This window comes from Meriones unguiculatus, chromosome 14 (genome assembly GCF_030254825.1).
Source record: "Meriones unguiculatus strain TT.TT164.6M chromosome 14, Bangor_MerUng_6.1, whole genome shotgun sequence".
In the NCBI taxonomy this organism is placed as follows: Eukaryota; Metazoa; Chordata; class Mammalia; order Rodentia; family Muridae; genus Meriones; species Meriones unguiculatus.
The window spans coordinates 5320470-5332869 of NC_083361.1; the positions used below are offsets into that span (position 1 = coordinate 5320470).

Genomic DNA, 12400 nt, shown 5'->3' on the forward strand with positions numbered 1-12400 from the left:
GGTGCTGGGGGCTGGAGAGATGGCTCAGAGGTAAAGAGCACTGGCTGCTCCTCCAAAGGTCCTGAGCTCAGCTCCCAGTAGCCACATGGTCTCACAGCCGTCTATAATGAGATCTGGTGCCCTCTTCTGGTGTGCAGGCAGAACACTGGATACATAATAAATGAATAAATGTGTGCTCCCCTAGCCCCCCTCCACGCCATCGGTCAGAAGCACCTCCTTCGTGTTTCAGGGTTGTTTGAGTTTTTTTGTTGTTTGTTTGTGTTTTGAGACAGAGCCTCTCTAAGTATTCCAGGCTGTCCTGGAACTCTTACGTAGACCGGAGACCAGAGACCAGACTGGCCTCGAACTCCCAGAGAACTCTGTCCGCCTGCCTCCGCCTCCTGGGTGCAAGGATTAAAGTTTTGCGAGACACCCCCCCCTCACCCAGTTTAAAGACCTGCAGGAAGTCAGTTATGCTAACACACAGCTTCTCCAATAGACACGCAGGATGGCCTGGTGGGGGAGGGGACTTTATTGGGATGTTAGTGGGTTAGTGAATTCCAGGGAGCGACACACACTGGGACCCCAGGCGGTGGTCACCTTAAGAAGCAATAAATTAGCATAAAATAAATTACGGTGAGGGGGTCCCTCGTGGGGCAGCAGCTGGGAACTTCTAACGGGGTGGAATCTGGACCTGGGAAGGGGAAATACGAATGAATTTGTCAGGGTCTCCCTCCCCCACAGGAGGCTGGGAGTTGGGATGGGGGCCTGGAAGAAGGGCAGTCTGGGCTGGGCTGCGGGCAGCCAGGAGCGGGGTCAGGGGCGTTCCTCCAGGAAGCGGTAGGTGGGGTTCTCGTAGCCGTGCCTCTGAAGTTCCCGGAGCTGCTGTTCCTCCAGGGTGAGCATGGGGTCCACCTGCCAGGGGGCCAGAGGGGGCTCAGCGCATGGGGGCAGGGCTCCCCGCTCACTCCAACCCCACCGCCAGGTCCGCCCCTCCCACCTCAACCACTCCATGGCTGATGGTCCCGTAGGGCTTCTTCTTCCGCAGAAGGAGCAAGGACAGGACAATAAGGGAGCCCCCTCCAGCTCCCATGATCAGCAGGCCGGACACAGCTTCCCGGGACACTCCAGTCCCAGCCGGCGCCTGCGGAGGGGCGATACGAGATGGAGAGCGTCTCTGAGGCCCACGGGGATCCAGTTGCAGCTTTGGGGAGCACAGCCTGGACACTGACCTCTGACCTCGCCCCCCAGGATCTGCCCCCTCTTACCAGTTCATCCCGCTGGATATCCGATGAGTGGAAGGGAAAGCCCCTCGGCACAGACGCGTTCACCTGGGGGAGCATCAGATGTCACGAACCCCCAAGGCCCGGGAAGGTAGCCCCCAGCCCAGCAACACGAAGGCTCCTTCCTGAAGCTGAGGAGGGCAAGCTTCCAGAACCTTCCCTCCACCCGGGGTCCCCCCTCCCCCACCCTTACCTTTTGCTCATACTGCTCCAGTGGGGGAACCTTCTCTCTCCCAGAGGAGGAGGAATCTTGATCCGTGGATCCTACCCAACCCAAGTCACACGTCACTCCCGGAGGGTAGGGCCACCTCCGGAGGGATCAGAAAGGGCAGACTCCACCCCAGGAGGCCTCCCCCTTCATGGTTTGGGATTCAGTGGGATTTGGGGGCTGGGGTCTATGGTGTGTTATACTTACCTTTCGGAAGGGTCTCTGGGGTGTCTGCTGGCAGGAGGGGACAGATGACAGGCGAAACAGTGAAAGAAAGAGTAAGAGAATGGCCCCCCCAACCCCAAGAACCTTACAGAGGCCCCATGCTCCTACACACCCCTGAGGCCAGCCCAGGCTAAATAGTGGGTTCTAATCCAGCCTGGGCTACAGAGTGAGACCCTGTCTCAATAACCTAAGGACTGAACTGGGCCTGGTGTCACGCACGCCTGTAGTCTGAGCTACTCAGGATGTTGAAGCAGGATCAAAAGTTCAAGGCCTGTCTGGGCAACTTAGACTGTCTAAAAGAAAGAAAAAGTCCTGGGTTCCTCAGCAGCTTCTTTCTTCAGGCCAAAGAAGCCAACTTTGTGAAGGAAAAGAAGTGAGGCCTTATTCCCAAAGGCAGGCTCTCCCTTCAGGCTCACTCACCATCTTTGGGTTCAGGAGGCTGAGGCCCACCCTTGTCCTCACTGCTGCTGCCAGGCACGGAACCTTCCAGTTCGCTGGGACCCAAGTGTTCAGAGTGGAGAAGCTCCTCTGAGGGGACACGCAGAAAGACTGTCGGGAGCCATTCAGGAGGAACAGCAAAACAGCAAAACAGCTCCAGAGCCCTCGGAACTCAGCCCACCAGTCAGCAGGGCCAGGGTGATGTGTCGGAGAGGCAGGGCAGTCCTGAGGGCTGCGTGCTGTGAAGGAGCATCGCTCTGCCTGTCCCCCTCATGGTCAGCTCATCCCTCACAACATATGAGGTGTGTGGGAACTCCGAGGAGGCTGCCCGCCCTCACTCACATGACAACGCCTGATTCAGCCACCACCCCTGGAAGGAACCCAGAGGTGCAGATGGCGAGCAATGACCACTACCCTTGTTCAGCAAGGTTAGGTAAAGATGTTTTTTGCTAGTGGCTCTGACACAGAAAACCTTAGGGAAAAATAGACTGTTTAGCAAGGTAAAGAGTTTTTTTTGTCAGTGGCACGGATACAGAAAGTCAGAGAACAATTTGAAGTTAAGAAACGTGGACTCTTAACAGTAAAGCTAGGGGCTTTTTGAGGTTGAACAAAGACATCAGCGAGAGCAGCAATGGCTGACGTGATGCTCTCAAGGCGGGTCAGTGGCTGAGACACTGAATTCCTTCCGCTTGTCTTTGCCCTCCGCTTCCGGATACGATTTAATAAAAGCTATTAACGGGTAGACGCACATCTTAAAGGTTTAAAGTGGACAGGGCTGGCTGATCATTTTTTTTATGATAAAAGTTTAGATTTGTGATTATCTCAAGATTTTTATAAGGTTACCTTTTAAGATAACTGATTCTTTCTTTGCAACCGAAAACTGAAGCCTGCCCTGCCAGTAAAGAAAAAGCTGGCTGAAAAATTACCTTGCTTGCTCACCTTGTTGATATATATAGCAAGTTGCTTTGTTACAAGTGTGTATGGCTTCTTCGGAATAATTTGGTTTTCATATTTGTTTTTCACACCTGATCATGCGAGGGTGTCAGGGAACATGTTTTTCTTATGTACACTCATTGTAATAGTTCACTTAAAGAAAGAGAGAATGTAACCACATTGTGAATTTTGTACTGTTTAAAAGATCTTGCTGGAGCCAGGCGTGGTGGCGCATACCTGTGATCCCAGCACTCAGGGAGGCAGAGGCAGACGGAGAGCTGTGAGCTCAAGGCCAGCCTGGCCTACAAAGCGAGTCCAGGCCACCCAAGGCTACACAGTGAAACACTGTTTGGGGGGGAAAAAAGAAAGAAAGAAGAAAGAAAGAAGGAAGGAGAAAAGAAAGGAAGAAAGAAGGAAAGAAAGAAAGAAGGAAGGAAGGAAGGAAGGAAAGAAAGAAAGAAAGAAAGAAAGAAAGAAAGAAAGATTTTATTTCCTGGAAAAAATATATAAAAATGTGGTTTGTTCCATCTACCAAGATGTGTGCATATGTATATGTGTGTGTGCAAGGTTGTTGGAATATTTTTCCATCCACCAAAATGCATGTATGTGTATATGTATGTGTGTAAGGCTGGGTTGGAGCTTGCTCTCTGGAGTTTGCTCCATCTAACCGATGTGTGAATGTGTATGTATGTATGTGTGTATGTATATGTAAAGTAGAGGAAGACTGTAAGAAAAGCTAAATGAAGAATGAAGCTTGTTGGAACCTACCTGCTGGAGTCTGTCTTACTTCATCAAGTGTGTGTGTGTGTGTGTGTGTGTGTGTGTGTGTGTGTGGTCTTTTTCTCTCTCCTCTTTCCTTCTTTCCTTCCTTCCTTCCTTCTTTCTTTTCTTTTCTTTCCTTCCTTCCTTCCTTCTTTCTTTCTTTCCTTCCTTCCTTTCTTTCTTATCTCCCATCACCAGTGGAAAGCCCATGCCAGAGCTAACAGCCTAGCCCACGCTCACCACCAGGTGCAAGCCCACACCAGGGAGCTACCAGCACTGGCTGATGACAGCAATTTAATCCGGGCCCCTCGGTTGGTTCCGGCCTGGAGAACTGACCTCAGAAAACTGTGTTGGGTCATCTACACCCCTCCTCAGTGTCCCCAGCTGGTCTGTGAAACAAGATGGCGAGGGGGTGCGCAGAGAGAGCGCCACAGTGGGGCTAGGGCGGGCACCCTGACAGCTGAATGGACGGGAAATTAGAGACACAGAAGAGGTGGCTCCAGGCACACAGCCGTGCGACCTGCAAGGTGGGGAGCTGGATGCAGGCGGCCCCAGCAGGGAAGATGGAGAGTATTTAAGTATCAGGAGGCTGGGGGTCACAGCAGACGGGGGGGGGATGTGGGGGGGCTCTGCAGGCTAATACTTCCCCGAACCCTCATTCTTGTGTAGGCTCCCTCTGTTGAATCCGGATTTGGCTTGGGACTTGTTCTAACCAGTACAGTTTGGGCTAGGTACTCCAGGGAGGGAGTTCAGTGGTACACATGCTAGCATATAAAAGGTCCTGGGTTCGATCCCCAGCACTACCCAACTATTTATTTGTTTGTTTTACTTTTCTTTCAAGACTGGGTTTCTCTGTGTAGCCCTGGCTGTCCTGGAACTGGCTCTGTAGACCAGGCTGGCCTCAAATTCAGAGATCTGCCTGTTTCTGCCTCCCGAGTGCTAGGATTAAAGGCATGAGCCACCACACTGGCCACTACACAATTTTTTGAGGTGGGTAGGACCAATGTATGCCAGAGGGAGGAGGACTGTGATTTGAGGCTGGCCTGGGCTACCTGGTGAATTCTAGGCCAGCCTCAGTTACGGAACAAAATCGTGTCTTAAAAAGCCAAAGGCTGGGGACGTGGGTTATGGGAGAGTACTTGCTTAGCAGTACACACAATCTAGCCAGGTATGGGGGCACAAGCCTATAACCCCGGCACTTGGCAGGCAGAGGATTGCTCAAAGTTCAAGGTTAGCCTGGTCTACATAGTGAGTTTCAGACCAGTCTGTGCTATATAGTGAGGCCCCATCTCAAAAAACAACAATTAAAATCAAACCATACAACTGACAACTGGCCATACCACCAAAAGAACCAAATCCAGGCCAGACAGAGGAAAATGATTCAAATTAAGTCCAAAAAAAAAAAAAAATGGTTCTTAATTTGAATCACCAAGTTCTAGGGTGATTTGAATGAAGAAGGGGGAGCTGAGGGTTGGGAGTCAAATTTTGCCCTGGGAGAACTGAAATTCGGGACAGAAGTCTCGGGTACTCACGGATCTGGGGCCGCAGCTCCTGAGCCAGGTGAGGGTTCTGGTCCAGCAGCCCCAGGCTCTGATTCATTCGTTCTTCAATCACCTGAAGGTGGGTCTGGACCTGCGGGGAGCAAGTGTGAAGGTTGAAGCAGGCCGTGCAGGCTGGAGAAGAACGGTTTCCAAGGAAAAATGAAGCATGTAGAATAGACAGGAAGTAGGGCATGACGGCCAGACACCCAGCCACAGGGCAAGGAGACTAAGGCAGGAGAAGCACGAAGAGGTGTGTGGGAGACCAGAACTTCAAGGCTTGGACAAGGAAGGGGAAAAACAGAAAAACAGAGTACCGGAGGCAAGATGAGGGCTCAGTACAAAACTACAGAGCTGGGTGTGGGAGCTCCTGCCTTTAATAGCAGCATTTGGGAGGCAAAGTCTTTGAGTTCGAGCACAGTCTGATCTACACAGCAAGCTCCGGGTTAGGCAGACAGGGCTACTGCCCAGTGAGGGGCGGGGTACAGATGGAGGAAGTAGATGCGTGGGTCAGAGCGAGAGGGCACGGCTGGAGGGGCAGGTGAGGGGACTGTGGGTAGACAGGTATTGGTACAGAGGATTCATACAGGAATGACAGTGGCTCAAGGGCAAGGCTTGGCCTTCAAGAGCATGGAGGAGAGTATCTGTGGACCAGAAGAGAGTGTCCAAGAAACCAGAATGAGACTCCCAGAGCATACAACAGCGATTCTAGGGAAAGCAGGCGGGGCTAGGGAAGGAGGCGGAAGGCTGAGCTCCAAGCTCAGCGATTCTGGGAGAGGAAGCAAAGTCCAAGGGATCGGGAGCAGGAGCAGGAACCTAAGAGACAAGAAATAGGATCCCGAAGGACAGGAAGTAGGAATTCTGGGGGCAGGAAGGGAGCCAAAAGCACAGTGTGCAATCGTGCGTGAGTGGCTGGTGGGTGAGTGGGTGCACTCGAGCGTTCGTATGTGTGCGTGTGTGTGCGTGTGTGTGTGCACGTGTGTGTGTGTGTGTGTGTGTGTGTGTATGTATGTGTGTGTGTGTGTGTATGTGTGTGTGTGTGTGTGTGTGTGTGTGTGTTGGGAGCAGTGTTCCAGCATCATGAAGTTGGAATTTGAGGAGAAAGAATGGAAGGGCCAGACATGTTTGGAGACACAAAAAGAAAGTTCCGGTCTAATGAAGGGTTCTAAACGGAAAGTGAGGGTCAAGAGAAGGATCTGGGGCTGGAGAGATGGCTCAGCGGTTACGAACACTTGCTGTTCTTCTACAGGACCCAGGTTCAATTCCCAGCACCCACATGGTAGCTCACAAGCATCTGTAGGTCCAGTTCCGGGAGGCTCAACACCCTCTTCTGGCCTCCCCACGGACCAGATGCCTTGGCTGTCCTAGAACTCACTCTGGAGACCAGGTTGGCCTTGAACTCACAGCCCATTCTGCCTCCCGGGTGCCGGGATTAAAGCCAGTGTGCAGCACTACTACCCAGCGCACACAACACTTTTTAAAGACAGAGAGATGAGCCTGGTTGGCATCTGGGGACGGGAGGCGCCTGTGCACCTGAAAGCGCATCTGCTGGGCCTTCTCAGGGTCCACGGCGGCCACGTGCTGGTAGTGCCTCAGCGTGTGCCTCTGCTCCTTCTGCTCGGCGCGCAGGTATCGCCTCAGGGCCGTCAGGACTCGGTCAGCCTGCGGGCGGGACGGAGGCTGTCCGGGCCCATCCTGACCTTCTGCCTGCTGCTCGCCCCCAACCCCTACCTGCCCTACCTGGGGCGGATCACCCTGCAGGGCCGCCAGAAAGCCTTCCAGGGCGGCTCGGCGCTGGTCGTTGATCAGGGCGATGACCCTGGTGGCGTGGATCTCCACCAGGCGCTGCCGTTCGCCCGACACTTGCTCCTCCAGGGTCTGCAGAATGGACTGGAAATGCTGGCAAGGGGTGCAGGGGTGGGTGTGTGGGTGTGAAAATCTGAGCGAACAGGAGTCTAGGCAAGGAGGGTGGGCTTGGGGAGGTCTCCTGACAGAACCAGCCTAGGGGCGGGAGGCTTAGGGGAAGGGGTGGGCTGCAGGGTCAGGTGGAGTTGGGGCGGGGCTCGCCTACTGGGAATCGGTTTGAGGGTGCAGGCTATAAGGTCGGGTGGGAACAGACAGGAATCAGAACTGTCAGTTTAAGGTATAACGGAAGGCAGGCTCAGGCCTTCCACACACGGATGGGGTGAGGCCTGGGACTGGAGGCTGATTGGGAAGGGTAGGTAGGGATGTGGGGACAAGTACTAGGAAGCTGGGTTTGTTAGAGAGGGACCGAGGGGGAAAATGAGACCAGAGGGAGGATTCCAAAGCCAGCCCTCAGAGAGCAGTGCTGGGACAGCAGCAGGCACCTGGTCCTGGGCTGTGTTCCCAGCCAGATTCGAGGCTGGGGCTGGGAGGGGAGAGTAGGAAGGAGCTGCAAGGGGTGGACTGGGCCCCAGGGGTGGACAGACTCAGAGGATGGTGAGAGTCTCAGTGGTGAGGCTCAGAGGACGGTGTCCTACCTCATTCAGGGCCTGCCTGTCGGCCTTCGGCAGGTTCTTAGACTGGCTGTCGGCCACGGCCCACTCACGCATCACCTGGGGGGGAGGGGCCACGTCAGGGTCCCAGGATCCACCCCGATCCATACTGGGGTCCCCCACCCATCTCCAAGCTTAATAGGATGAATAGGATCACTCAGTGCCGCTGGACTTAGGGAGACAGGTTCTCATGTAGCCCAGGATGGTCTCACGGCCATTATGTATTCGAGGCTAGCCCTGAACTTCTGATCCTCTTGCTTTAGCCTCTCACGCGTCAGGAAGAAGGCATTTGTTATTACGCCCAACCAGCTCCAAAGGAATTTAAAGTGGATTGTGCCACAGGCTGGAGTATCTCTCTACGGTGGCATTTCAGCGGTCTGCGAGGCGGGACACTAGTCCGTTGCCGTGTTACAGGGTGGCATGGGCTCTGGTAGCAGGATGCTAGGTTACTCTTTAGAGGCAGGGTCAATGAAGAACTCCCCTGCGGTGGTGCCGGTTCCCCTGCATCATCACCTCATTGATCTGACGCATCCTGCGTTCCTCCAGGTCCATCTTGGCCCTCAGGAACCCCTCATGCTCGCTGATCTCCCCAGGCATGCCAAAGTAAACATCCACACCGTCAGTGGGCCTCGGGGTGGGAGTGACTGCAAGAGAAGGGGTCAGGCAGGCGGGTCCCTCATTCCCGAGAAGCACATTTCCCAGGATGCACTGGAGAACAGCCTGCATCCGGTTTAGGGCCGGTTCCAGGCCTGACCTTGTGTTTGCAAAGCTCGGGAACCCGTCATACCATTTTCAGAGCATTGTCAACAGGATCCTGGGGGCGCCTAGCAAATGACTCCCCCTCTTCCAAGCGCCCCCTTGCGGAGGGCCTCTCCCTCTTCATTCTTCACAGACTCATCTACGCATATCCAAAGCCATTTCCATCTCTTCCCTTTCCCCAGTTTTGCTCCACTGTGCTCCCCAAAAACCACAAATGGTGAAGAGAGGCGGGGGTGGGGGGGAACACTGCCTCACCTCTGCTGATCATGACAGGGGTGTGTGAGCTGGGAGGTGGGGCCCTTTCCTGCTCCTCCTCCTCCTCTTCTTCTTCAGCCTGGGGAGGCTCCACAAAGTAGTCGTCCACTGGCTGAGGGAAGGACTCCGCCTCTGCCTCATCCTCCCCTCCCTCTGCTCTGTCTCCCAGGGGCCAGGACCGGGTAGAGGGGTCGCTGAAGAAGCAGAAGACTCAGGCGGTAAGATCTCCCGATGGGCTCCAAGGCTTCCCTCCTTCCCCCCTCCTGCCCCCACACCCCTCTTGGGGAGGGCATAGCGAGGGTCTCCGTCACTCACCCAACTGCCATCCCGGACGGGTCGGGCGTTGCTGGAGGGGGGCAGCACACATATTCCACACCCCGGAACCGATCAGAGCCACAGGGCAAAAGCATGCCAGAGCCGTGAAGGATGAGCCCCTGGGAGCTGCAGGCCTGCAGGGAGAGGGGGCCGGAGGCCAAACGGACCTGGTTGGAGGGGGGCGCCCGGACGCTGCGTCCGGGAGAGGCGGCTGAGGGTTAGGACCCTTGGCCTCTGGGAGGAAGTCAGGACTTGGCCTCCCAGTCCTCAGTTGGGAGGTAGGCGGGACAAGCTCCTGACCTCCTGAGCCTCCTCGTGCCTCCGGGTTGAGCTCTCACACTGGTCCATTCGCTCCTGGTGCAGGAACCGACAGCCTTCGGGCACCAGCAAGGCCTCGCTCACGAATTCGCCAGCTGGGGAATGGGAGACACCAGAATCCTCAGAGTCCGGGCATCGGTCTCCGCAGAGCGTTCTCAGCCCAGCACCCAGACCTGAGCGGCGCTCCTCCGGGACACCCCCACTTCACCTCAGCGCTCCCCCCCAGCAGGTGACTCACGCAGGCAATGGAAGGGCACAACCTCATGGTGGGGGTGGGCGCATCTGCCGCTCCGGGTGCCCCCACACCAGCGCTCCATCGGGATGGCCTGCGCAGCCTGCTCCACGCGGGCGATGTGCAGCTCCGGGTACATCTGCGGGAAACGGGGGGAGATCAGCTCGCCGGCTGCCCACCCCCTCTTGCGTTGCGGTACCGGGGGGCGAAGCCAGGACCTCAGGCATGCCAAAGCCAGTGCCATACCACTGAGCCTACATGCCCGGCCCTCCTTTTCAGGTTTTATTTGGAGACCGGGTCTCCTTACGTTTCCTAAGCTGGCCTCGAGCTCATACCGTAGCCTACGTGGCCCTTCCGTTTGCTGTCTTTCTCCCTCAGCCTCTCCGATGGCTGGGTTTACGGGCCCATGCCAGCATGGTCAGCGTGGTCAATCCCTAGCGCTCATCAGGACACCCCCTGGGCCCGTCCCTGTGTCCAGACGGAGCAGGTGGCTAAGCCGAGGGCGCCCATTGCTCACGCCCCTGGTGGCTAAGGTCACCATTCTCAGGAGGCCTTGGTGGAGGGTCCCCCCAGGCCTGTTCATGAAGTCTGTATTTCGGGGCAACTCGGCGCGGCAGTCGGGTTTCTTCCTCAACGTGTCTCGCCCTCCTTCTCGCCTCGCCTTCCTCCGGGTGGCTTCTGAGGAACGGGGCTCTTTGCACGAGCCCCGCCTTCTCATTTCACGCCTCCGAGGCTCCGGCTCTCGGCGGACTCCACCGCTTCCCGGATCTCAAGATCGGAGCCCTCAGCGCTCTTTATCTAAGCCCCGCCTCCTCCGCCGGCCACGCCCACTTTTCACGCCCACTCTTTCTAAAAGGCTCCAGATTCCCAGGCCCCGCCACTCCTCGGGCGCTCTGATCAGTCGACATTCCTTTTTTTCCCTATTTAACGTCTCAAAACAGAGTCTGCCCTAGCCCTGCCTCCCCCCTCCGCCGGTCACAGACCCCCAACTTCCCCCCGGCTCCCCAGATCCTCTCCTCTCCCTGAACTTCCGTCCTCCCCAAGGCTAGCTTCCTCAAGGGCGACCCCGTCCCAGCTTGGGCCCACCTCCCCACTGACCACGCCCCTCCCGCGGGTCCCGCCCACCTGTCTGCAGTACTCCAGCACGCGCTGCGGGTCCAGGAGACAGCGTCGCGAGCGCTGTGGGTCCGGTTCCCAGCGACCGGTGCGCAGGTCCCGGTGAAGGCTTACACGCCCACATAGCCCAGCCACTTGGGCCGACCCCGGAGCCTAGGAGTGGAAGCAGAGGGGCGGTGAGGGGCCGCGGAATGCTGGCTTCGGGGTTGTCTGGTCCTCTGCTCCCTAAACCCCAGACAGGACCCCTGCACCTAGCACCAGCTCCTTCGGAGCAACTCCTGGGTGGAGGGGCCGTTCCCCGGGAAACAGATCCCGCGGGGCGAGAGCGCCCTAGCTCTCCCGTTGCTATGGTGACCAGGATCTCCCCCCTCACACACCCCGGGCTTCTCGCGGCCTTGTAGCTGAGAAGACAGGCTCCGCCCCCGCCCCAGCAGCTTGAATCCGGAGCCCGAAGGAGTTAAACTTGAATCGTGGGGCGCGCGGGGAGGGGGGAAGGTGGGGGGGAACCCAGGCATTCTGGCCCCTCCTCCTCCATCCCCAGTTCAGGTTCCCATTGAGGGGGTGCAAAGACGACAGGGCCTGGCTTCCTTGCGGGCCTGCACATCAGCTCTTGGAAGGACTAGGGGAGCTATATCCGGATTGAGAAGTGGGTGGAGGCCTGGACCCCTGAATGTTTCGGGGCAGGGGGCCTCATGCGGGTCCAGAGGATACAAGGGACCTGGATGCTTAGATCCAGGCGCCCGCTGCCTGATGGGTCCTACGTGCAGGTGGGCAGGGCTTGGGGCTTTGTCGTCTAGGGGTGCGCTAGATTTCTAGGAGCAGGGGCTCCTGGAGAGCCGGGTCCGACGATGCGGGTGGGAGGGGGCAGGGACGTCAGGCGATGGGGGGAGCCCAAGAATTGGGAGCGAGTGGGGCAGGCCCCTGGCTGAAAGGACTGCGCTCTCCGCGGCGGCCACGCCGCGTCCAGGTCCAGGGACCCGGTCCCGCCCCTTCCCCCATCCCCGGGACCCGGCCGAGCCTCACCTCGGCCGCGCTGGGGCTCCCACCAGCCAGGCTCCCGACGGCGAGCTGCGCGCGCAGAAGCAGCAGCGACAGCGGCAGCAACAGCGGCAGCGGCGGCGGGCCCCGGCGGCGGCCCCGACCGCGAGCTGCGGGGCTGGCGGGCCCCATGTCCGGGCCTCTCGCCCTCACGTCCCCTGCGCTCCCGCCCGGCCCGGCCCGGCCCCAGCGGTGACAGGAGCTCCCAGCGCCACCACTGCCGCCGCCGCCGCCGCCTCCTCCTCCCGCCGCCCCCGGGCTGCGCCGGCGCCGCCAGCCCCGCCCCGCGCCGGCCCCGCCTTCCCGGCCAGGACAATAGCGTGGCTGCTCTGCGCACACAGAGGCTCCGGAACCCCGGGAGGGAGCCTGCGCCAAGCCCCGGCCCCTCGGGATTCCAGGTGGCACACCCCACGAAAAGGCTCTCAGCCTTTCTCCCTCAGCCTTCTCTACTGGACAAAGCAGCCACCCTCAAAGGACCCTCAGCT

General features: G+C 57.6%; 1 protein-coding gene across 2 annotated transcripts; it reads right to left on the reverse strand.

Moving 5' to 3' along the window:
• Window positions 1-488: 488 nt before the first annotated feature.
• Window positions 489-12169, reverse strand: Aplp1 (amyloid beta precursor like protein 1). 2 transcript variants are annotated; one of them, XM_021641157.2, is made up of 17 exons: window positions 11901-12169; window positions 10887-11030; window positions 9768-9900; window positions 9512-9624; window positions 9212-9345; window positions 8897-9090; window positions 8396-8526; window positions 7868-7942; window positions 7107-7265; window positions 6900-7028; window positions 5361-5460; window positions 2116-2223; window positions 1678-1701; window positions 1456-1526; window positions 1248-1310; window positions 980-1123; window positions 489-894 (listed from the first exon to the last, which is right to left on the reverse strand). In XM_021641157.2, exons 1-17 carry the CDS (start codon window positions 12045-12047, stop codon window positions 796-798), a joined length of 1968 nt encoding a protein of 655 aa, XP_021496832.1. In that variant the 5' UTR covers window positions 12048-12169; the 3' UTR covers window positions 489-795. The 2 variants fall into 2 exon arrangements, with proteins under 2 accessions (XP_021496832.1, XP_021496823.1); XM_021641148.2 differs by having other exon boundaries at window positions 1678-1704.
• Between the last annotated feature and the right edge of the window lie 231 nt (window positions 12170-12400).

Bases quoted from the DNA above. Each gene is read 5' to 3' on its own strand.
- Aplp1 (XM_021641148.2), bottom strand. From the start codon at position 12,047: ATGGGGCCCGCCAGCCCCGCAGCTCGCGGTCGGGGCCGCCGCCGGGGC. The intron at 9,901-10,886 runs GTGGGCGGGACC...CGTTTCCCGCAG, and splicing joins TGCTGGAGTACTGCAGACAG to ATGTACCCGGAGCTGCACAT. The intron at 9,346-9,511 runs GTCAGGAGCTTG...CTCTCCCTGCAG, and splicing joins GGCACGAGGAGGCTCAGGAG to GCCTGCAGCTCCCAGGGGCT.